Consider the following 25,720-nt stretch of genomic DNA (forward strand, 5'->3'; position numbering starts at 1 on the left):
TTTACTCCGAATCGCCCGTAATGGATGACACCAATATGGCGTGAAAAATATAATTTATTCCAATTTCGATTTCCGTTATGAAAATGATATTTCTGGAATCGTATTTCCCCGTGTTCGCTCAATAACGTAGTTTTTAAGAATCGCCGACGTTGGAACTTTCTCGAATATCGCGTTCGATGGCGCTTGTCATTTTCATGTCGTATAAAGAAGGGCGTAAACCCGATCCTCGTAAATTAATCAGGGTTGGCAAGTTTAAAACAAAATGTTTAAAACAAGTGTTTAATACACGTTTAAAACAAATATTTTAAACAAACACCAATTTGTTTTAAACGTTTTAAACTATCTGTTTTAAACATGTTTTTTATAAGGTAAATTTTCATTGTTTTTTTGTAAGATTTTGGTTATTCAATATGAGGGAAAAGGCAGAAAAAACCATTCCAAGGCTCTAAGAAAGGTAAATTGTATTGATAACGGCTAGTTGGATCTTAAGATTCTTTGAAAAGAGCGACTGAATGGGCTCGATATGATTTCATAAATTTCCTACCAGTGCAAAAATCCTACGAACGCATTGAATTTTATCTTTTTGTCTAAATAGAATGTATATAGCTGCCAATATACATTTATTTGGCACCCTACCTATGCACGAGATAAAAGTAGGGTTGCTGTTTAGTCGGGCTGTGCCAGTACAAGAAACACGGCCGGTCTGGACAAATCGGGTTAAAACCAACTAGGCGGCACTCCTAGATAAAAATTAAGGGATTTCGGTAGATTTTTTTGAAATTTTATGATGTGATGGAAGTTTTAAGATTATAGAGGTATCTAAGTGCTTATTTTTTATAACATTGTTTATTTGTGATGATTTATGACTGCAGACGTGCACATTTCAATAAACCAAACCTAAAAACAATGTGTGGATAACTAGCTATTTTCCCTTTTCTTAGTACTATGCGACCGAAAATTCCAGGATGATAGCTATATTAAAAACCCTACTACAGGTTAATTAGGTAGTATTTGCATGGAGCATCGAAAACCCTAAGGCCGTCAATGGTTGGTCAACAACGCTTAGCGAAATTCTTGGCTCGTTTAAATAAGCGTGTACTCTTTGGTTCTTCGCCCTGTGAGTTTATTTATAATACCATAAGTGGCATAATTACCCTAAGTGTGCCAATAGGAGCCTTTCACACAGAAAATCTTCAATTAGAGCTTATTCTAAACAGACCAAAGAAACGTAGGACTAGCGAATTCCGTTCAAGTACCCTATATGGTATTTTTAATGCTCTCGCCGCAGACGCCGCTTCGCAAACACATTACGTAAATTTCGTCACTGGAAAAATGACGTCATTTACGTCACTTTCGTTAAACAAGGTATCATTGAAAAATTCATCTTATTGACACACTTAGGGTAAATATGCCACTTATGATAATACGTTTATTGATACGTAATATTTCTTTAAATGAGTTTACTCGTGAGTCTGATTCATAAGTATAATGAATTGTTTAAAACGTGTTTTAAACAAAGTTTTTTATTGTTTATTTTGTGTTTTTTATGGTTTGATTTAAAAACAGTTAAAAACAATGAAACTTGTTTAAAACAATAAAAAACATTGTTTTTGTTCTTCTTGAAAAAAACAAGGATTTTGCCAACCCTGAAATTAATCAGCCGGAAACCTTCGGCGAGTAGGCGCCTCGACACGCGTTTTCATTTTGTTCTTTTCGACTCCATTTAGTCGCTTTCGAGGAGAGTACGCGACACCACCCGTTTTGTACCAGCTGATTTCCATATGGCCCCGATCCGCTTTCGCACTAACGGAATCGCGACGGGAAACATTTCTTCCCATTCGATTTACCAAATTACCATTGACACCAGAAGCTTATAATACAGGGTGGTTTTTTTTGGTCGGACGAAAACTACTTAAGGTAGAAATTTGATATTTTTATGGTAAAAAAAATACTTTCTGGGAGACATTGATGGGTGAAATTTCATCGTTTTCTGAAAATATGTTCACACTTTTAGACAAATTATATTTTTTAACACTAGGTGTGCTAGATCTATTTTGTCAATTGAGAATTTGTAGAGCTTCATCACCTACGAATAAATTTAGTTCGATGGAAAAAAATTATCAATGAAAAACGCGATTCGAAAAATTGACAAGTTGGGCGATACAAAATCAACTGGTTTGATCCGGAAAAGAGAGTCTCGCACTTTATTACGCAACTAAAATTTCGATCATTTTTTTTGTTAGGAACCTTTTTTTAACCTTTAAAATACTTGGAAAAAGTTCGCCCCCCCCCCCCCCCTGCTTTCAACCATCCAAATAAACACCCGTGGCAGGACGAAAACCCTCACTGGGACTCGAACATCATCACCAAGTTCAGTTCCAGCACTTCTATGTTGGAGTTGGACTTCCAATGTTTGCCCCAAAATCTCAACGGCCAGAACTATTTGCGTTTTTTACAGAACGATCTTGCAGATGCAAACGACGACCTTCCTACGGCTGAAAGATGACGAATTTGGTTTCAGCAAGATGGCGCCACACCACATTCTCACAGAGAGGTGACTGAACAACGAGTTTTATCAAAGGTGGTTTGGAAGATATGGTCCAGTTCTTTGGCCTGCAAGGTCTCCCGATCTGACACCGCTAGACTTGGTTCTGTGGGGATTTATCCAAGAAAGGGTTTGCGCAACTCGTATTGAAACGAGAGCCGAACTTCGCCGGAGAATTGAAATTGCTTGGCAAGAAGTGACACCAGAAATGATAGAGCGTGCGTTGGATGATATGATGGTTACAGCCGAGGGGGGTATAATTGAACCCACTTTGTAAACAATTATTTAGCGTATTTGAAATAAATTATGGTATTTAATAAAACCCGAATACTGTTTTTGAACGTGCAAACTATTCCGCGTGTTTTATTAAAACTAATACAGGTATTCCTTAATTGGAGGTTTCCGTCGATTCCCATGATACCTCAATGAGTGCGTATCTTTGCTATCTCTTTCCCGGATCAAACAAGTTTATTTTGGCTTGCGCAACTTGTCAAGTCGCGTTTTTCAGTGAAATATTTTTTCGTTGATTTCAGATGATGCTCTAGAAATTCTCAATTGACAAAATTGGTTTAGCACTTAGTTTTAAAAAAAAATTCTAAAAGTGTGAAAATATTTTCAGAAAACGATGAAATTTCACCAATTAATGTCATTCGGTGTATTTACTTAATCATAAATATTTATAATTTCTACATTAAGTAGTTTTCGTAAAAAATCACTTGTCCGAACAAAAACAAGATGTCAGCTAGGAGCAACAAACACAACACCCCACACAAGGAGAACGCAACCCGTCAAAAGTCGTGGATTTTCTTGCGCACATTTTTCATTGGCTAGACGCTTTAGCGCCTGTTGCCGTCGGAAGAGGAAAATTCGGAAATTGTCTCCCCCCCCCCGCCCGTAAAACGACACCGTAAAGGCTCGTGACGCTCGTCCAATGAAATTCGTACACAACCCTTCGTTAGCGTGATTAAAGGCTAGCTGCGTTCTCCTTGTGTTTGTTTATCCTAGTTGTCACTGATATTTAAGTACACGCATGTGGTCAGAAATTTATATACCGGTGCTCCAAGCGATCAAACAGCCTACTACACCGGTGGTCTCATCAGAATTAACTATACCAGCGTCCACAAGCCCGGAAAGGTGACAAATCCAGCGTGGCAAATCGAATGGGTAGTGCAACGTCTCCTTTTGGGAAATTTCATATCTCATATAGGTCTACATTACGCCCGAGTTTGAACAAAATCGGCCATAAACAACTCGGGTACTCTCCTTATTAGTACTCTGACTAGTGATGTATCGAGGGAGAAGTACACCGTGTAGGGATATTTATTTAAACAGTAGGTGGTTTCTTTTCGCCTGTTCTCGGACTAAAAGTGTACTCTTTTTACCCTAAAACGTTTTATTCGCCTGTTCCGGGGATGAGAATTACTCCGCCCCATAAACTATTCGCTTGTTCCGGAGTATTAGAGCTACTCTTTTTACTCCTTCTGAAAAGGAGGTGTAAAGGAGTAAATCGGATTTTGTCGGCTGCTAGCCAGAATTTATCCTCTATAAAGGCCACAGGCAGCCATTTTGGAAGAACGTTTTTACTCCGACTCAAACTATTCACCACCACAGAATCGGTGTAAAATGACGTCATAGCCTTACTCTTCTTACCCTACTCCGAAATCCCGGAACAAGCGAAAAGAAACCACCTAATATTTTCTACGATGTAATCGTTTTAGAAAGCATTTTGAGGATCCTTAAAAGGTACTCGAGTTTCGAGCGAATAACTTCATATACATTTGGTAATGGTTATGATCGAAATTTCTCGAACCGTTTCCCGCGTAATTCGCCGTCCAAAAGCGAGCGGACCTCTTTCGCGCCTACGTTCCGCAGAAATCACGCTGTTTGTCGATGCAGAGATTGAAACTCGCCAACGTAATTACAATATCGAGCGGCAGAAGTCAGTGTACCCGAACGTGTGGGTACCCGGCTCGCGCTAACCGGTTCTCGTATTATTCGTCTTCTAACCGGTATAAGTCTCTTCTCCTCAGACTCTCTCATTGTTTTGACCGATACGGCCGACTCGCTTACTCCTTCGATCACTCCGAAAGACGAGAGCCAATTATCCAGCGAAATGAGTGGAATTAACGAAGAATTAAATCGACGGATTTCGGAGAAAAGAAAGAGTGCCTGTATTCGGAAGACTGTCGTTTTCTTGCCGCTTGCGCGAACGGGAGCGCCTTATTGCGGGACTAATATTTACCGGAAAATTAAAGTTATTAATCTTACGCATTGTAAACGCGCCGAACGAAGCTTATCTCCAAATACTTAAATTTCGTAATTGATTACGTTAAACTAAATTACATTATTAATATTACATACCTTTATAATATAAATTTACATATTTTGTAATAAAAGAATTGTCTTCGCCGGTTCAAGCGTGAAATCTCTGAATCCCTTCGTGGGGCGTGTGAACGAAAACTTAACCTTTTTGGAGAATCATAGTCGAAAACTGTGGGCTGTCGGAGTGGGTAGCACTTTCGCCTCGCAGCAAGAGGAGCCGGGTTCGATTCCAGCTGGTGGCACTGTGTGAAAACTCGGAACAACTCCTTCCGCGTTGAGTTTGCAAGGTCTCCCCCCATTGGTTTAAGGGGGTTTCCCCTTCCATAAAAACTTGTTGAGGTTAACGGTAAAAGTTAGTGTAGGGAGCTGTTGGCTCGCGTGGCACGAAGGGCTTGCAACCACCCTCCTACGCGTTGTAACCCGGCCACCTGAATTATTGGTTTAAAAGTCGCATGATGACTTAGGCCTAAGGTGGTACCTTGGGTATTAGCCTAGCTGATTATTATTTATTTAAACTTACTCGCCAACAATGTTTCGACCAGGTTTAAATAGTGGATTTAATCTTGCGCTTGTTGGTCTCGAAATGATTGTAGTCTTTATCAGTTGTCGGTCATCATAATGTTTTTATTCGATTAATATGTAATAATACTATCGAGTTATTTGCCTCTGATTTGAGGGATTTTAACATCCGGATGATAGTTTTCGGCCAAGTGTTTCGAGAAAGGAAATCGCGAATGCTCGGCGATGGTGAACGATAACGGAAACGCGCCTATATCGCCATATCCTGATCGTGGCGTAACCGCCCTTCCCACCTTTGACTCTCGTTTATGCCGAATTTCCTCGTGCCTATAATCAACAATTTGGGCAAACTCACTTGTTGATAAATAGGATTCTATGGATCTGTCGTTAATAATTGACCACGATACGAGCTGTTGCTTAGCTCACTTCGTACGTTTTCTATAGATAAACGAATGAATGAATATTTATCGAGCCTTTGAAATACAAATCTCTTTTGTATCAGGGAGTAAAACATTCTCTGGACTAGGTTTTAAGACACCAACGTGTAAAATACTAAATACAACTTTACTTAAAACCTCGAAAAATTAAAACGTGTTCTTCCGTCTTTTTATGGCAATTGTTTCCTGGGTTGGACTATAGTTTTATTGTTTTTAAATAAAATAGTTTTCGAAGTAGTTTTGATTTTCTTTTAAAATATTATGTATTCCCTTCTCAGTAAAAAGTAGCAATTGGCTTCATCGGCTGGAAATAAAATCGAACTTTCGAGGGCTTGCTTTCGTCTGAAAATCGGTTTCCCGGTAAGCGCTGTGAAAACGCGTCTTTCTTCTCGATTGATCACGTTGTCCATCGCTTTGTAGCAGTGTTGCCAATGTTTGAAAGTTGAAATTCCCATTGCTGGGTAGTAAATTTCCCACAATTTCCCACACCCCTATTTAGCCCCGCCCGCAACGAAAACTCAACGGAAAACATGCCACAATTTTCAATATTATTGAAAAATTAACTTTTTAAAATTAAATTTTATTGAAATTACAGTGTTTTAACATTTTGGTTGTTAGGCCTATGTATTGATTTATTGTAGTATTAGGAGGCAACTCCTTTATATTATTTAAAAAAAATACACTGCTCTAGATAATTTCGAGCTTTTTATTGATAGTCAAATTAAAAAAACATAGGATAAATACCCGTAGACATGAAAATTCCCACAAAATCAAACGTTTTTGAAAAAAATTACCTTTTTCCCGCAGAACCAAAAATTCCCACAATATGGGAAATTTCCCACAATCTAGCAACACTGCTTTGTAGTGAAATTTGGCGTGTTTATTTGTTACGCTCTTAATGGGGGCGGGTGCTTAGCGAGTGACCCAATTGGGAAGTCGGCCGATTCTTTCCTTTCTTATATTTGCGCGTCTAGTTTCGTTATTGTCGGATATTTTTCCATCATCGGGTAAACTAGGAGAGGAAATTTGTCTCCAATTTTCGCGCTTGAGAGCCGGGAAAGTCGTCTTTGCCAAATAAGGATGCGTTCTGACGATTTCTTTCGTTTGGTTTATTTCACTTCGACACATCAATAACGCTGCGTAAGAGTTGCGGTTTTAAATAAAACCAAATTTCGTAACGAGAACTCGCCACGATGCGTGTCTAGGGCCTGTAGTTTTCTAAACTGTAGTTTCTACGCCGTGTGGAAAGAATCTCGTGGGAATGCTTCATTGGATTTTAAAACCCTCCCTTAGCTAATGGTCCTTGGCAATATGGCTTAGTAGCCCGTGTCTATCAATCACTACGAAATACGAGATCCGCCGCCTTCGCATTTTTAATACACGTTTTGAAAATGGATTTGCTATAAAAATAATATAATTACTTTTTTGACTTTTTTTTTAAATCGTTAAACTAAAATTTTCAATTAATTAAATCAAAATTAGGAAATTAGTTAAACAATCGAAAAATGTTTCGTGTATTGAAATGAAATTAATACGCGTGTTGTAGTAAACATAATACTTTTAAAAAAAAGTATTATTCAAAATGTTTTGCTAGCGGATTTGAACAATATAAACGTTATCCTGCCAGTAGGCGCGACACGATGATTTGAAAGGCCTACCAGCATTTCCTTAGGCTCGAACTCTAAGGGACCTAAATACGTTCTTGGTGTTCTTGGCCTCGCTGAATCTGAAATTGAGAAATGGCGTGTTTCATTTCAATTTTCATTGAAACTGTTTATTCTAAAACTGTGAAATATATTTGCACCCTTCAGCGTAAGGGAGCTTTACTGCGTTTACCTATAAAGGGTGTCTTCAATTGATCGGCCCAGGTATTTTTCTCAAAAACTATTCTTTCTAGAAATGAGAAATTTTCAGAATGTACTCTATCGGGGGAGATCGTTGTTATTTGTAAATTTCAGAAAAATCGTGAAATGTTTCACGGTTTTAGAAGTGTTAGTTTTTGAACGCTACGTGGTAGACGAAAAGTTTCAATTTTGTTTGTTTTTCATGACCAATTATTTCAGTGACGAAATGTACGATTTCCACCATACCAATTCCATTAAAGGTTTTCGAGTATGCTCTACAACTTGCTCATTGATTACCACTGCCAAAGGCAGGGACTTCAAAGATTACGTGTAATCCCATTAGTACAGTCAAAGGTACGGCTCTGTACACCGATTACGTGGAGTGATCAGCCCCTCGTAAACCACTAACAAAATAAGACACTTTTTGTTTGAAGAAATCTAATAGAAATTGAAGGTTCTTTAATTTGTTTTTCCTCGCTTCTATTTCCTTTAAGCGTGCCGCCTGGGTATTTCATCCGCTCTCGATCCACCCTCCCGTGCCTCTTCGCGCTCAATATTTTCCCCAGGTGATTTGAAGAGCGAAAGAACCCCCCCCCCTTACTCTCGTCCACGAGTCCAGAAAAAACTCACCCTATCTGGCAAAAGTTTTCTCCATTACTTTCCGCCGTTTTCAAGGAGAAGAAATAATAACTGAAAGATTTTCATTCGTAATATTCCCTTATCGGACTTTCGTTTTGCGGAATTGATTCTTAGTCCGCCGCCAGATGACGCTCGGGGAGTTTCTTCTTGTCGGAAAACTGTGATTATCAAAATACACGGTATAGATGAATCTGACGACTCCGTAAAAATCTTGTCGCGTTAAACCTTTCGGCGCCAAACGCGACTGTCTGAATTATCGCACCGCTATATATTTATTTAATTACACGTGACGAAATTTATAATTAGCGTTTTTTTAATTGTTAATTTGTCACCCGGGGGTTGTTTTATGTATGACATTTTCCCGCACCGCATTAAGAACGTAGTCGGTTTGGTTTTTTTTTTAACTTGAATGATATATCGGAGTGGCTTCGCGATAATGTTCGGGGGTTTGAATGTTATAGCGCGTTCCTTTATGACTGTGTATTTTCCGCTTGTTAGGCAGTCTCGGGATGTCTTTTGGAATTGAGAAGAGCTTCGCTTTTTCCAGACTGTTTTTATGGCCGCGAAAACCTTGATCCTCCTCGCTTTTCAACCCGAAACTACTAATTTTAGGGATACGCGTGGGTGGTTGTTTTTTTTCCACGCGAACAAGACGGTTTGGCTCCGGGACGAGAACCTTATAATAAGGCTGCCGGCTGGGTTTAACGGAGGTTATTTGGGAGACTGGCGATGCTGAACTAAAGAAATATCGCCAAATAACCAACGCCCGTTGTAGGCAGTTCGAATACCGGTCTGTGCCGTTTAGACTTTTTCATAAATTCGCTACGTAGGGCCAACTTGTTCTTGAGATTGCGCGAAGCCTATGGACGAATTCGTTAGCTCTCTTTAGTGGGAGAGCTGGGGAAGCATTGTTGAAGTGGGGAAACACAGTAAACAATAAGGCGACGTTATTTTATGGAAATTCCTATTTAGAAGTTAAATGTTCATATTAAATGTAATTTCAATTTTGGTTACTAGACATTTTTTATTTTTTTCCCACCGCTTAATGTCATTCTAGAAGTTAAATGTTAATATTTTTAAAATCTATATTTTTAATGTTATTAAAATTTCAAGTTAATGGTAACGGACATTTAAACGTTAATAATTTGTACGCCGCTGTTTTGAAATCGGCTGGTTTGTTATTTTCAATCTAGACGTTAAACGTTAATATTTTCAAAGTCAAGATTTATAATGCTACTTATATTTCAGGTTAATATTAATTAATATTATTATTAATTAATTATTATTATTATTAGTGTTAATTAATTAATTAATATTATTAATTAATATTATTATTAGTATTAATTAATTAATTAATATTATTATTAATTAATATTATTATTAATTAATATTATTATTAATTAATATTATTATTAATTAATATTATTATCTATTATTTATTAATTATTATCTATTATTTACTTAATTAATTATTATTGTTATTAATTATTATTGTTATTAATTATTATTGTTATTAATTATTATTGTTATTAATTAATTATTATTATTATTATTATTATTAATTAAGAATGTATTTATTTATACTCAGGGGGAATGAATATGTCGAGGCTATCGACGGACACGTTGAGCCTGAGGCCCTAAACCCGTCACGCTAAGGGAGGGGGGAGGAAAAAAGGAGGCGGTCTTAGTTTTTGCGTCCTCGCAGCAGCGTTAATCGCGTCGAAAAACTTAATTTTTAAGAACCTTTTGAAATTCTGAGTACTGATGTTTCCCGTCATTCTCTCCTCGTTTTCTCCTATTAATTGTCATTTTTAATTATTCCGTCGTAAACATTAGTGGAACGGCTTGTCATTTCGAATATTTACAATCTTATAAAAAATGAACGACTGAGCGTATCGCTTTCTATTCCGCAAAAAGAAGAAATCTGCCGGAACGAGAATTAAAACAATTCATTAGAGCGCTTTAATAGAGTTTAGCGGTATCACGCTTGGTTTGACGCGACGCGCGAGTCGAGTTTGGTGAGAATTCGACTTTGATATTTTTTGCTCATTAAGTTTAACGAGAAAGATGTAAGATGGCGCTCGCCAACTACCTCTTCCGGTTCGCCAACCATTTCGACTTCGGGCCAGACGATAGTTTCCCCTTCGTATAAAATAGACATATTTCGAAACGGAAGTCGGGCGTGGAATAAACGGCTCCCCTCTTGATTTATTTATGGATACGCGGACTTTTTTGGCCGTCGTTTTTATACTATAGACGATTTTTCCCGGCGTATCACTTCAACTCGCACTCGCGGAGTCCCTTCGAGGGTCGTTGCCGTCTCGAACTGTCCCCTGGTTAACCAATCCTCTCCGCGAAAGTCCCTCTATTACCAGCGCTGAAAAGTAACGGTGTAGTAGACGAAACCCTCTTCGGTATTCTGTTTAGGGAAGACATTTTTTTCGGGTTCTCGAAGCGAAAGTTCTCCAGGATTTTGAACCGAAGCGCGAGCTAAATTTAAAATCTACCACCGTAGCGGTTTATTTTTTTTTCTCTTCTAGATGGTGGTTTTTTGGGAATCTCCCGTTAGTTTCAACCTGATGAACTTAAACGAGCGTTCCTCGAAACTGGCTTCGTTTAAAATATATTATCGGTATCTACCGGCCGAAAAATCACCCATTTATTTAATTTTTATTGTAACTTTAAAATCTGTAAGTGAAAAATATTCCCGTTAAGGGGGAAAAATACAGTAAAAGCCTCTTTTTCGTTCAAGCTGAACGTTTTTGTTTTAACAATTACATGATTGAATTATATTTTTCTTATTAGGCTGAACCTTCCTCTAGTGCTTAAAATAATTTTGATAATTCTAATATTAATAGTTGACGAAATATAAGGTCCTAACTAAAGGGTAGTTTGGGCGCTTGCCAACTTGTTTAGCTCCGGGAGTTCGAATTAAAACGTAATAATTTAATTACTTTTCAATTTAAAATTGTCAAAATTATTTTAAGCACTAAACAAGAGGCTGTTCTACACTTAAATATTAATTTTATAAGTTAAAATACAAAATTAAATGAGTTCAGCTTGAAATAGCGCGAAAGTAAACAATGGCCACTGTAGTCTTCCCCCTTAAAGAAAAAATATGTTCCAATCGTATAAATTAAAGCCCCCAATTTTACGTTTGTTTTTCGCTCGGACCACTCCTAGCTCGGGTCCACAGTTAAGAATATCGGGGTGTTAAAATCGTTCGCGTTGTGAAAGGCAGGAAGCCTCGGTCTACCGAGTCTGAGAGGTTTCTTTTTTGTTGGAGAAAGAGAGGAAACGTTTTTACGCGGTAGAACGGGAGAATCAAGCGAGAGTGTAACATTCAAAATATTTGTATCGTCTTTTTCCTTAAAATAAAGTGTTTATGTTTGTGTTTTAACTAATTTCGATTAACTCACTTTGGTCTATAAGTTCCCAGAGAAAACAGCGTTAAGAACAAAAGTTCGCGGATAAAATAAAAGAGTCAATTATAGTTCAAAACATGAAATTTAAAGTCTTAACGAGCGAGAGGAAGTTCCGCCATTTGGGACGGCTGCTTTTTTGTGGGCATTTTAATCAGCGCCGCTTATTAAGTAAAGCGTCGTTTGTAGAGATTCGAAGCCTAATTATCCGTATTTTTAGTTAATGATGTCTCGCCATTCGCCTCTTTCCGGTAACTAAAAACCCCGAAAGTAGCCAAGTAGCTTCTCCCTCAAATCGCCCCTGAAAATTGAGAAACTTTATAAAAGGTACAATTTAACTCGCCATTTCACGAACTGATGGTCTAAGCCTTCATCGTGAGTGACCTCTCGACCTTCACCCCGTCTTTTAAAATAGTTGGCAATGCGAAAAAAGCGCGAAGGTTGTCGGCCCCTGTATTCTCGTAATCATTTCGCCAAGCCGTGGGTGTTCAATTCCGCGGTATTAACAGCGAGAACAATCGCGGGATACTGCCGTTCTAAACAATTTCAAAACGCTTTCTCGACCTTACAAGCTCTCTCTCGGAAGCTATTCCCATTGTTCGCGAGTGCGCGGACTTGGCCGACGAAACAATTAACTGGATTTTTAACGAGTTAACTTGTCCATTAAATTATTCGGCGTGAAGAATATGCGCTCGAGAATGCTAGGCTTTCGCGTACCATTGGCGCTTTAAAAAAGACTGCATTCGCTGCTGACGCGACGGAGAGTGAGAAAATTGAACCTTCCAGAGTCTTAAGCCCTTCTTTTAAAACATTGTTTGGTCCCTGAAAACCAATCTCGGCGCACTGTCGAGTAAAACCGTGCACGCGCCGTGGTTTCTTTTGGATTCCGTCCAGCCTTTTAAACGTTGCTTCGTCTTCGAAACAGCGGTTATGTAGCTTCGGCTATTTACGCTCAATCTAGAATGGAAATACTCCAACAAATAAGATATTTTAAACGAAAGCGAAACGATATAGAAAAATTAGACTGTAGAAATATTATCGTGATCTTCGTTAATACCCTTTTAATCGAACGATCATAAAATAAACCAAGTTTCAATACGAAATTTAAAGTTTATATACATATGAAGGTTAGTTAACGTATTTAAATTTTATTTCAATTACTTTTTATACGACCAAATTATATGAAATATTATCGGTGCGTGTGAAATATTTGTAGATATATTTCGCCCTATAGACTCAACACGCGTAACGGTTGACATATCGGGTCAAAGGGCTATCGCTACTGGTCTCTGAAAATCTAAACACCTCGTATAAATTTAGTACGCCTAACTTTCTTTCGAAATATTTCAGCTGGCGTAGACCAACGGGGAAATTTTCACTTCAAACGTCGTAGGGCGAAATTCCGTTTCCGGCATTGTTAGGTATCTTTCTGTTTCCGGCGTGTCAACGCCTTCAACGGTATCATTTCATCAAATCAAAGTCTGCGCTTTGATCTTATCCAACAGCCTAAGAAGCGCGTGGAAGTCCATCGCATTTGGCCAGCTAGGAGCAACAAACACAGCACCCCACACAAGGGGAACGCAACCCGTCAGAAGTCGTGCATTTTCTCGCGTACAGTTTTCATTGGTTAGACGCGTTACCGCCTGCTGCCGTCGGAAGGGGATCATTCGTAAATTGTCTTCCCTCCCGCTCGTAAAACACCATCAAAAATACTCTTTTATAGCTCACCTATTTGATACCTCCGTACGCTTATTTTTTTGGAGATACAACTACAGCCCGTAGTTGTTCTCCGAAAAAATAAGCCGCTTTACTCCGGAAGATGGGGATCGTGGCACAAACACGACCGAAAGTGTCTTAGTATAGCAGTTTGGGGGGGGGGGAGTTTGACTTAGGCCTATTTAGAATCCGAAAAGATTCCCATTTGCCAAGTTAGCGAGTTTAATTAGCGCGATGAGATGACTCTCCCCATCTCTCCGCTTTCTTCGGAGAGAACGGAAAAAGAAAGGCGGCAACCCTTCGTAGACTAGGAAGCGAAAGAGACACGAAGATAAAAACAATTTAGCCGACGTCTAAAGATGAGTCGCTATCAGTTCCCCCAATTTTTGGTTCGTTCCTCGAACGTACGACGCGGGCCTTATAAAGAGACGGATGTCTTGAACTGGTTTTAATGATAAGACGCCTTTGTTCTCGGTTGCCCTTGGCTTTGTTTATTAAATAATATCTCGCGAAAGGGGAGAATTATGACGACGGAAATATAGAGGGCAGTCTATGGGGAAGGGTGCAAAAGCCTCGTACCCCTGGAGAGGCTCGCGAAGGGCCATCCCCGAGGATATCGCTGATGGGCTCTTTCTCCTTCCTGATTTGGGGTTTCATCTTGCTCATTTTCAGGAGTTCCGTGATATTATTTTGAAAAATATCTATATAATACCACGAATGTATTCATTGTTTCGATGGGCAACGTTTTGAAACTTGGCTAGATTTTATTGCCAAGGCTTAGCGCGAAATTTAATTTATAAAATTGTGAAAATAGTTAAAAATATTAACAGCAAATCAGTGGCCACCAGATTTCAGTCTATATCTCCTCTACCTATTTCCAGGGATAGCTCATGGGCCAAATAATCATTATTTGGCCCATGGATAGCTCATATGATAAATGACGCCCCCCCTCCAAAAAGGTCTGCCCCACCCCTCCTTGCTACGCTACCTTTATTTATGATTACCAACTGATTTTTTAAAATTCTGAAAACGTTTTCTGCATCGAGTCAATAACAACGCCTGTCTCCTGATTGGCTTGAAGGCCTAGGTTTTCTAGCGCCAGTCACCCTTTAAATTTACTTTTCTGCCAAACAAATACCCTGGTGATAGGCCAAAGTGTTCCGCTGTGGGCCTATTACCAGGGTATTTGTTTGGAAGGAAAGTAAATTTAAAGGGTGACAGGCAGAAGAAAACCTAGGTATTTAAGTGATTACGTAAAATGATATAGTTTGATATTCATGCTCTAAATGAGCACATTTGTGATAAAACTCGTGAATAATCTGTGAACACTAAGCGTATACATTTTCCTACATTTTTATGGGGTCTTCTCCATTCTTAGACCTTTATTTCGTTCTCAGTCCTTTAGTATCAATATTTTTATCAAACAATTAAATAGCGAAGCTTTGACGGTGGCGGAGATTGACAACTACCTCAAAACTGGTAAACTTTGCGTGAAACCTAATAAAACGCTTTCGGTTCTTTGGTTACGTATCAATGGGGTTAAATAAATAAAATAAATAAATAATAATCAGCTAGGCTAATACCTGAAATCGTTTAGAAACCACCGCTATAATTTCTCGTATTTTATTCGTAGGAAAATCTGTTTGTTATCTCTAATATTTAGCGATTTGTTTATTCTCACCAGGTGGCGATCAAAACGATCAAGAAATCGAAAATCGAGAGCGACCAAGACTTGGTTCGAATTCGTCGGGAGATTCAAATCATGTCTTCCGTCCAACATCCTCACATCATTCACATTTACGAAGGTGAGTCGAAGGAGTTAACGAACTTGGCGCCAGTAATTGAGCCGCTTGTTTGTTTGGCAGTGTTCGAAAACAAAGAGAAGATAGTGCTGGTGATGCAGTACGCCAGTGGCGGGGAACTCTACGACTATTTAAGCGAAAAGAAAATCCTATCCGACAACGAAGCCAGGAGAATTTTCCGACAAATTGCCGCCGCTATTTATTACTGTCACAAGGTGAGCACCCAACCGCGGATCGACGCGTTTCCGCCCTTGACGGGGATGTAACCGACTGAACCAAATTAAACAAGGCGGCCCAGCCGTAATAAAATTTCCACAACGTATGTGTTAAGCTACTACCCCAGGCATGTCAAAACAATAAATAATCCAAATTTTATAATCTCCTAGGGGAACCAAGTATAGTGTAAAAACGCTTAGTGTCATTTAGTACCATACTAATTGATTTTATGTTATTTATCATTTATGGATATTGTTACTTATGATTGTAAGTTGAACACAATACTCACAAGGAGACGACCCGAGGTGATAATCACCGATTTTGTTCAAACTCGGGTATAATGTACACCTCCATGTAACTTGAAAAACCTGCAAGGGAAAAGTTGCGACGGGCTTTCGTTTTGCTATGGCAACCGAAAACGTTTTTGACAACATGATTTGGAATTATTTCCATTGAAAATAACATGGGAATCTGAAGGATTTTAAGGGTCCCCCAATTGACCAAATTGCATTTAAACTCGATTAAATTTAATTTTTAAAATCAATTTAAATGTATTTTTAACGTTTTTGAAATTTTCAAAATTGTTAATTTTTTAAAAGGTTTCACAGGGGGGGGGGGGACCCTTAAAATCCTTCAGATTCCCATGTTATTTTCAATGGAAAAATTCCAAATCATGTTGTCAAAAACGTTTTCGGTTGTCATGGCAAAATGAAAGCCCGTCGCAACTCTTGCCTTGCAGGTTTTTTAAGGTACATGGAGGTGTACATTATACCCGAGTTTGAACAAAATCGGTGATTATCACCTCGGGTCGTCTCCTTGTCAGTGTCATTCAGTGTGGTACTTATGGATATAATGACTTATGATTGTACGGTACACAGCTTCATTTAGTGTCGTGCTTATGGCTATTATGACTTATGGTTGTACGTTACACATATTTGAGGGTCGTACATATGGATTTTATTACTTATGGTTGTACGTAACACAGCTTCATTTATTGCCATACTTAATGATATTGTTACTTATGATTGTATTTAGAAGCTATTATGAAATTATTTCTGACTAGAAGTGTCAAATTGTCATGAATAATAAGCCGCGAGTGACCGAGTGTCAGGCTAAGATAGTCGCGGAATATTTTGAAAATTAATTTCCAAAAACATTGTACGGCCCAAAAATCGGTAAAATATTATCGACAAAGTACGATAGCTATCGTGAGTCTGACAACGCTGCCCTCTATAGCGTTTTCGAACGAGCGAATTAAGAAACACGGAGATGAAAATAGAACCGGCAGAGACCAGAGGGAGTTCGAAAGCACTCTGCCTCTCAACATGGACACTGTATAGTTAGAGATATAGTGTCCATGTTCCCAACAGAGAGGCCGTGGGCGAATCCGGGCGCTGCCGTCATTAGGCTTTTAACGAATTTGTAAAACTTGGAAGGCATTTTGATGAAAACTTTTAAAGGGTGTCGCATTTATGACAACTACTACAATTTCTACTACTACTACTACTACTTTTTGGTCCTTGCAATAGTCCCACTAAAAACGGACGGGAGGACGAAGCGGGTTTTCCTCATAAACCGACTCTCGTTTCGTGAATAACGCGTTTCGACATTAAATGGATATATATTCTAAAATCGCTCGCAAACACGCGCTACTACTCGTTTTTAACGTAGCTAGCGTCAGTTACCCCTGTTTTCTGATACATCTAGTGGCGGAAATGTGAAATTAGTTGATCCGTCGTAATTACTCCCTTTAAGGGGGAAGAATACAGTAAAAGCCTCTTTTTCGTTCAAGCTGAACGTTTCTGTTTTAACAATTACATGATTGAATTATATTTTTCTTATTAGGCTGAACCTTCCTCTAGTGCTTGAAATAATTATGATAATTATAATATTAATAGTTAACGAGATATAAGGTCGTAACTAAAGGGTAGTTTGGGCGCTTGCCAACTTGTTTAGCTCCGGGGGTCCGAATTAAAACGTAATAACTTAATTACTTTTAAATTTACAATTGTCAAAATTTTTTTATGCACTAAACAAGAGGCTGTTCTACACTTAAATATTAATTTTATAAGTTTTAATACAAAATTAAAAGAGTTCAGCTTGAAATAGCGCGAAAGTAGACCATGGCCACTGTAGTCTTCCCCCTTAATTTGAGAAGCTAGCCGTGGTGTCGAACCGTGTCGTTCAAATCTTTAGGGTAAGAGACAGATTAATCCCGCTGGGGTGACTTGTAGGAGGTGCGAGCTGTACACATCAAGGTACGTCTACACTCCTACGAGTTCCCCCTACACGCTGGCTTAACATATATGGTTTTACCTACATTTTACATTTGCTGACATTTTCAAACTTATCAGAGTACGATTAAATCGTTTACTTTCTGACACTAAAAACGCAACCTTTTTATTTTTGTACAGAATAAAATTTGTCATAGAGATTTAAAACTGGAAAATGTACTCTTGGATGAAAGGGGAAACGCGAAGGTGAGTACGCTTGATTTTAGAACGGACGTCACGCGTTCCACGAGAGATAAAACATTTTTATCGACGCTTTTAGATCGCCGATTTTGGTCTTTCAAACGTTTTTGACGACCGCCATTTATTGGCGACGTATTGCGGGAGTCCGCTCTACGCTTCGCCCGAAATTGTCAAAGGGACGCCCTATTACGGACCCGAGGTTGGTTTCGCTTTCCTATACAGTCCGGCCCATTATCGTCTCGGAATCTGACCCTCCTTTCCCGTTTGCTTCTTTGGCGTCACCGTTTTTAGGTGGACTGTTGGAGCATGGGTGTCCTACTGTACACTTTAGTATACGGGGCGATGCCCTTCGATGGCAGCAATTTTAAACGCCTAGTCAAACAGATCTCCGAGGGCGACTACTACGAACCAAAGAAAAAAGCCGGTTCGTACGCTTCAAATTATTCCACTACAGAATTTCACTTTAAGCAAAAATGGTCAAGTTTCATTTATTTGTCTTAAACATTTAATCAATAAACTACTTTGAATAGAATAGGCTTCACTTTTAATACACGCTCGTAGAACACGGTCTGGTTATGGAGAGGTCAGCGTGGGTCACGAAGGTAGTTTGCTTCTGGTTATGGGAATGTAGGCCGGAAAATGTTTCTAGATAATAGAGCTAAAATTATAAGTAGGCGAGTCATTTTTTGAAGCGAAAAATTTTACTACGTTGTATAATTTTGATTTAAATATTAAGATGTTATTATAAATAATTAAGTAGACAAAATAATTTATATTGGCAACATAAAATAATTTGTTTTAAGTAATTACTTTACGTAGTTTCGGGTAGATTGAACAAAACAGCGCAATGAGACGAAATTGCGCAAAAATACCCGGTAGTGCGCTAACCTCTCCAAAAACCGAATCTATTTAAATTATATTTCAGTAAAGTCTAAGTAATTAAGAAATATCATTTGATTTGTCTTTGCCAATAATTAACAGAAGCGTCGAGCTTGATTCGTCGATTACTGACGGTGAATCCCGCCAAACGAGCGACTATCATTGATATATGCTCGGACTGGTGGGTCAACACTGGCTACGAGCATTCTTTATTGCAAGTAGCCGAAGACACTGCCAACCTGACCCCGGTCCGGCTGGACCTTTTGCTGGCTTTGGCCCCCGTATCGCCTCCTCCAGCCGCCGGGAACAAATTCAAACCTTCCTTCGCCACGCCGACGGTACCCGAAACCGCTAACGCGTCTTCCGGCGTCGAGGACAGCTGCGAAGAAGCGACGGTTGCCGGAGCCGACAGCCACGAAGAGAATGGGGAATTGTCCTCCAATAGTTTCGCCTACATCAGCGGTGGCATGGCCAGCGAAATGAACGTGTCGACGGAGAATCCGGACGACATCTTCCATCAAGAACATCACGATAACTCCGACGACGAATTCCTGCCCGCTGACGTGGCCGCCGCGCTGGAAGGCCAGTGCGTCAAGAGGCCGGCCGAGAAATCCTTCGACGGCAGCATGGTTAGAGTTTCCAGTATCGCCCACAAGAGCAAAAAGCCCAAGAAGAGCGATTCTTTGGCTTCCTCCAAGAAGAACTTCCTCAGCATTCCGGCCGCTATCAGCGCCGCCGACACCACGGTCTCTTCCTCGGCCACTACACCGGCCGACGAAGAGCCCCCGCCTTTGCGAATCAGCAAGACCGATACCCTGACAGCGGCCGACCAAGTCATGAACGAAGACGACAGGGATGAGAAGACTCCTGAACCGGAAGTAATCCACGCGACACCGGAGCCTCTGAAAACCGAACCAAAAATTGAAGAGAAATTGGACGAGCCTAAAACGGACGCGCTAGCTTCCACCGAAGCGGAAACTAAGAAACCTGTTAAGAAGAAAGTCGCGAAAAAGACGGAATCGGCCGACGGGACCCTGACCAAGGAGAAGAAAGTGAAAAGGAAGATATTTTCGTCGTCAGCGCTGGCCGCGACCAGTAAGTCTCCGGAGAGTACTAGCGCGGGTGAAGCTTCCGAGAAGAGGTCCGAAAGCCCGTCTAAGACTGATAAAAGGGCGGAAAGCCCCTTGAAATTGAACCAACGAGCCGAGAGTCCGGCGAAAAATCACAAACGAGGCGAGAGCCCGGCCAAGGCGCGTAAATCTCCGAGTCCCGCCAAGAGCGTCAAAGCCGAAAGCCCCGCCAAAAGGAAAACGTCGGAGAGCCCAGCTAGAAGCGCCAAATCCACCGAATGTCCTACAAAGACTACAACTAGAACGTCCGAAAGTCCATCCGGGGCATCCAGTAAAACCAACGAGACTAACTTCGCGGAAGGTAGCGCCGAAACTACGGAAAAGAAAGAGCTGAAGAAATCCGTAACCACCCCTGGCAGGATTCTTCTTCGGAAACGATCCGAAGCCTCTCCCGAGAAGAAGCCGTTAGATACGAAACCCGCCGTTCCCGGATCGGGGAGGAAGCCTGGGAAATTGGTGATGCCCAGATTTCTGGAACCGACGCAACCAAGTTCGTCGCCTAAAGTCACCTCCGACGCTCCTAAGAAACTCGTCATTCCTATCAGATCCGTTTCGGACGCCAAGAAAGCGTTCGAAGTGAAAACGAAACCCAGCGGCTCAGCGTCTACCGCCGCTGTGACGGCGAAGAAAGGCAACGAGACGCCTTCGAAAAATGAAAAGGAAGCCGCCAAAGAGGATCCGCGGAAATCGGAGGAGCCGAAACCCGAAGACGTAGCTACACCGATCGAGAAAGAAACGACGGATGTAGAGGAAGCCCGCCCCGAAATGGAGAAAACCGCTACGGAAACGAAGGTTCCGGAAGAACCGATGGTTCACCAAAACGAAGAAAAGAAAACGGAAGAGACTGCGACCTCGAAAATGACAGAAGAGAGCGAGGAGGAGAAGAAAGTCGCCGCCAAGGGTATTTTGAAGAAGACGCTAGCTCGAGCCCGACTGGCGGAACGGAAACTGTCGCAACAAAGCTCCGTCGACTCGGACGCCGGTTCCCAGGGCGTGACGCCTCCCTCCTCCGTGGTCTCCACTCCGACTTCTCAAGTCAAAGCGCCTTCCTATTTCAAAATACCCAAGCCGTACGTTAAAGAAACGCCGGAAGCGAACGTTCAGAGCAAAGCCGAAATTGTTCTCAATAAGGCGAGCCAAGGAAAGAACTTGGCCGAATCGGAAGAGACCATCTGGGGCTCGCCCATTTCTCCAGCGACCGGGACGGAATCCACGTTGAAAAGATCGGTCTTGTCGTCGAGTATAGAATCCGATATGAACAATTGGAGGACGGAAGTCGAAGAAAGCCTGAAGCGTTTGTCACCTGAAGGAGCGGCGGAAGAAAACCATTCGTACAATTCTCAAACCAGTCTGGATAGCGACGCCGAAACGGGCCCCGCCCCCATTACCAGAAGCTACAAAAAGTTCACTTTTACTAAAGACGGTTCTACTATCACCGAAACTGGCGAAGTCTATACGGAACCGGCTCCCGATGGGACTTGGACCAAAGTCGAGAAGAAGACAAAGGTTACAACTCAGCAACAGCCCATTTTACCAGAAAAGAAGATAGAGAAAAGCGACTTTAAAGAGACATCGCCGTTACGCCATTCCGATAGTCAAAGTTCTTCCGGCTCCAACGATATTTTCGACGACATCTTCGACAGCTGGACGGGAGATTCCATGTTCGGGAACCTCTTGAAGATGAACTCCGCGTTCAGTCGCTTCGCGAAGGACAGCTTGAGACGAGATCGTCGACGAGAATCTTTGCGAAGGCCCAAATCAGATCGGAGCTCGACTAGACCTTCCAGAGATTGGTCCCGAGGAGAGAAGCTTCCAATGGGACATTCAACCGACAGAGAATCTTCCGACAACGAGGATGATTTTGATTTCCATTATGACGGCTCGAATCCCGTGGCGTACGGTTCTCAAGGTCTGACTAACTTCATGAAAGCGATGCATTTAAATTTTAACGATCACTTGAAAGCCTTCAAAGAACGACACAGGCAAAGCAATTTCTCTCGATCTTTAAGTCGAGATCGCGACGAAAGTTCTCGACCTAGAGATTTCAGAGGCAGGTCAGATTCCAAGTCGGGAGCTACCGGATACAATACTATGACCAGGTCAACCAGTAGAGATAGAACCACATCTCCCAGAGAGAGCGTTTTAAGATTCGTTACTGAATTACCTCGAAGGCAGGATTCCACTCGCAGCGAACCCAAAACTAATCAAAGAATGAATTCTTGGGGCTCAAGAGAACGACTCGGTCGAGATAGCTTCGACGAAAGAGTTCGAGAGAGCGGCGTGGGAAGCAGTTGGGATGGATACGCGTCGGACCATGGTGCTAAGTATTCCAGCCCCGTCGATTCGCCGGAAATAATGAACGACCGATCATCTTTATATTCAACCACTCGCCCTAAAGGCTTCCAGAGGTATCGTCAATCGAAAGAATCGGCGGATTCGCCAGCGACTCCTCAGTCTACCAGAAGCGGACCCGAACTCCTAGATCGTTCCAGATGCGTCCCCGAAGGATTATCCGACAACCGCCGCAGACGCGTGGAGCACTGGCTCCAAACTAATCCGGAGGATTCCGTCGATCCGGAGAACGTCTATTCTTGGACCACTCGTTCCTTGTTGAGAGACCTACCCGAGTTCTCTTCTCTTTACGAAGGTCTGCCCAGAAACAAAAGTGGATTTATGAGGTACAGTCGTTCTTCGAGCGATAAATTGGCCGATTTTGAGGAAAGACCCATCTACCAAGATGCGCCGGCTAGAGAGAGAGGATCAACTAGAAGCCCAATGTTTCGTACTGTATCGGAAGTTCAAGTAAGTGGAAACCCACGTAACCCTCAAGAGGCGTCGCATCGCGACCAGTACGATTTCGGCAGCGCCGGAACGCTGAACGAGCCACCAATCGCCGAAAAACCACCGAAAACATTGCGCGCCAATTCTCAGAGTTCGGCGACGTTTACTCGACCTTCTGGAGGAAATGCGAGTCACGTTGAAATAACTTCGAGCCCAGATGGCTCTATAGAAATGGAAACGCCAATGACGCCGCGAGCAGGGATCGGAAACAGAACCCCGGTTCTTCGAATGAGGGTGTCTTTCAACAATAGTCCGTCCGAATCGCCCAGGATAACTCCTTCCGTTTCTTTGGTGAGGGAGGCGCAAATACTTCCCGGGGGAATTGGAGAAGGTTCCGGTCCCGGCCTTTGGAACCAAGAAAGGCCAACGTCGCCTCTTTGGAACTCTGATTTTGACGACGGTTCGTCTCTGCTGGAAGCGTTGAAAAATCGAGGCTACAGGAACGTCATGTCGCAAAGGCTACACCACAATCCGTATTCGGGCTCGTCTTTAATCGCCGAAGATGGCGACAGAGAAGCGGAAAGAGTATCGAACGAGAAAGGCGGTTTTCCACCGGAAGTAACTAAGGAAACCGAAGCGAGTGACTGCGCTACTCAGCAACAAGAGCGGGAAGGTGGTTCTCGGGGCGCGAACGAAGTCGACGGCGGCGTCGGAAGCTCTGCCCCTAAAAGAGGTAAGGCTTGTAACTCTGCCTCCAGTACTCCCGCTGAAACAGAACGCAATGCATGCTGCATGATGGAAACTAACACACCGGAAAGAAATGCCGCAATGAATGACAACGACGAATTGGATCGTTCCGAGAACTCCGAAGAATACGTCGTGGAAAAAGTGATCAAGAAATCGGAAGAATTACCGACTATGAAACTGAACGGACACAGCCATCACCATCGGCTGACTAACGGAGACAAACCGCGCGAAGACGCGTCTGACGGTACTTTGACTCCGGACAGTTTAGATTCGAGTAAAGAGCGAGCGCAGCGTCTTAACAAGGGTTACGAAGAGGAATCAGTCAGCGAAAGGATCCATCGCAAGAGCTTTTATTCGCGCTTCAACGACGATCGACCCAAACGACGCAGTTTTGTCTATCAAGACACGACCCCTGACTATTCGATACTCGATGTTCGCGGCGGTGGACTTTGGTCGCGTTTTAGCGACCTGAAAAACGATTCCTCATTCGCGGATGATCCCTACTCCAGCCCTATGATCAGGCGACGCTCAACCAAGAGTAAAGTCCCGGAGAAGAGGTCTTCGGCCAATTTGGAAGAGATGCTCGAAAACTGCCGAATGAGAAAAAACAATTCTTCATCGACGTACAGCTTATACGACGATTACGTTTCGGACGATGGACTATGGGCGTCTAAACCGCCGTTGCCTTCACGAAGAAACTCGCAGAAGTCAACCAACGGAAGTTCGTCCAGTATCGGACGTTCGAGCGTAGCGGACAGTTCGGGATTCTACGATAAACCGGGTTCCTTGTGGAACCAGCAAAGGAAGGATTCAACGGGAAGTGGCGCTCGATCTTACAGGGAACCGTCGGTCATCGATACCGTACCTGATTTGAACGAAGGCCGGCGCAGCTCCCGTTCCTCCTTGTCCTTTTACAGCCCGACTGTGACTCCCAGAAGTCCCATCTTTTCCTCTCGCAACGTCGCCCCCGACGGCGTCATGACCAACGCGGAAGACACGCACCCCGCTACCCAAGACCAAATAGCCAAACAGAGACGCCGGTCATTAGTCGAACCGCAGTTCATCGTTTTAGAGGAACTAGAGGGTCGATCCAGGCAGAATAGTGGCACTTCCGTGGCCAGCCTGCGCGAAACCCCGACCCCCATTCTGAGCGGATCTGATAAATCTTCGCTTAAAGACGCTAATATCGATTTCGATGTAACGCTCATCAATAATACTTTCAAGCCAAAAGAAGCGGCGATTTTGCAGATTGACTGATTTCTTATTAATCCTTTCGTGGGGAAAAAAATGAATGTTTTAAGTTTTATCTGTGATATTTTGTGAGTGTTCTACAAAATGCTCTCGAGCAAGAAAATGCATGGTGCCAAAGCATCTTGTGTGTGTGAAATTATCAGTGTTCTCGCTACTCCTTTAATTGTTCCTCTTTATCAGTCGTAGCTCTACCCCATGATCATTGTTTTCCATAATAAATGTCTATAATCCATTTTGTATTCGAAGTTAAAATGCCTTACTAGTGTTTAAAATGAATTATAGACAAATTTACAACTCCCGTTTTTAGCCATTCTTTTAATCTGTTAAAAAAAAACTAACACTGAAGTGCCTTTGTAACGATCGGTTTTTAAGTCTTGGAAAATGAAAGAAGTCGTTTAGCATTTCCAAAACAGCTACTTTAAACTGCCATTTTTAGACCTAGGGGAGAATTTGGCATTTTTATAATCAAACCACCCAGCTGTTATGGAAATATTTTATTAAGGGGGTAAATAATTATACATATGACGGGTACTATCAAACCCCATTCTCCCTGTTACTTAAATCCTACCAAAGTTTTATCTGGCTTTAGTAGAAATAATACTATCATGTACATGTAGGAATTTTAAGCATGCTTTTATCATTTTTAGGAGCTTTTGCCCACTGAGCAGAAAATAACGAACGTTTCAGTCATTTTTATTTAAGTCACTATAAGTATGTTGAATTTCCTAATATTTAATACGAAAGAATTTGCTAGATTTTTGTAATTACTAACTGGCTGAAAACTTTTTATATTGAAGATTGTGATTTTGTCCTATAGCTTAAAGTTTTAAATACTTTTGATGAATTCAAGAATATGATCGTGTACCTTACATTTTTATCATAACCCTAAAAAATAATCTCTAAATTATATCCCTTTAACTATTTTTCCTCGTAATAAGGTTAACCAAAATGTTTAATGATAAAAACTAAATAGCTTTAAACAAAATCTAAAACTCC

General features: G+C 41.3%; 1 protein-coding gene across 2 annotated transcripts in view; it reads left to right on the forward strand.

Moving 5' to 3' along the window:
• Positions 1-25,720, forward strand: part of Nuak (Nuak family kinase 1) — a 46,507-nt gene that overhangs the window by 20,104 nt on the left and 683 nt on the right. The window contains exons 2-7 of one of the 2 annotated variants that reach the window (XM_090177214.1): positions 15,129-15,249; positions 15,310-15,461; positions 17,877-17,942; positions 18,016-18,135; positions 18,228-18,360; positions 18,918-25,434. In XM_090177214.1, the coding sequence (XP_090033340.1) occupies positions 15,129-15,249; positions 15,310-15,461; positions 17,877-17,942; positions 18,016-18,135; positions 18,228-18,360; positions 18,918-24,730 (6,405 nt within the window). In that variant the 3' untranslated portion in view covers positions 24,731-25,434. Of the gene's footprint in view, positions 1-15,128; positions 15,250-15,309; positions 15,462-17,876; positions 17,943-18,015; positions 18,136-18,227; positions 18,361-18,917; positions 25,435-25,720 lie in introns of those variants that run through there. The other variant, XM_090177215.1, reaches the window with a different exon arrangement.

This window comes from Leiobunum rupestre, chromosome 6, assembly GCF_980474605.1.
Source record: "Leiobunum rupestre chromosome 6, qqLeiRupe1.1.hap1, whole genome shotgun sequence".
Taxonomy (NCBI): Eukaryota; Metazoa; Arthropoda; class Arachnida; order Opiliones; family Sclerosomatidae; genus Leiobunum; species Leiobunum rupestre.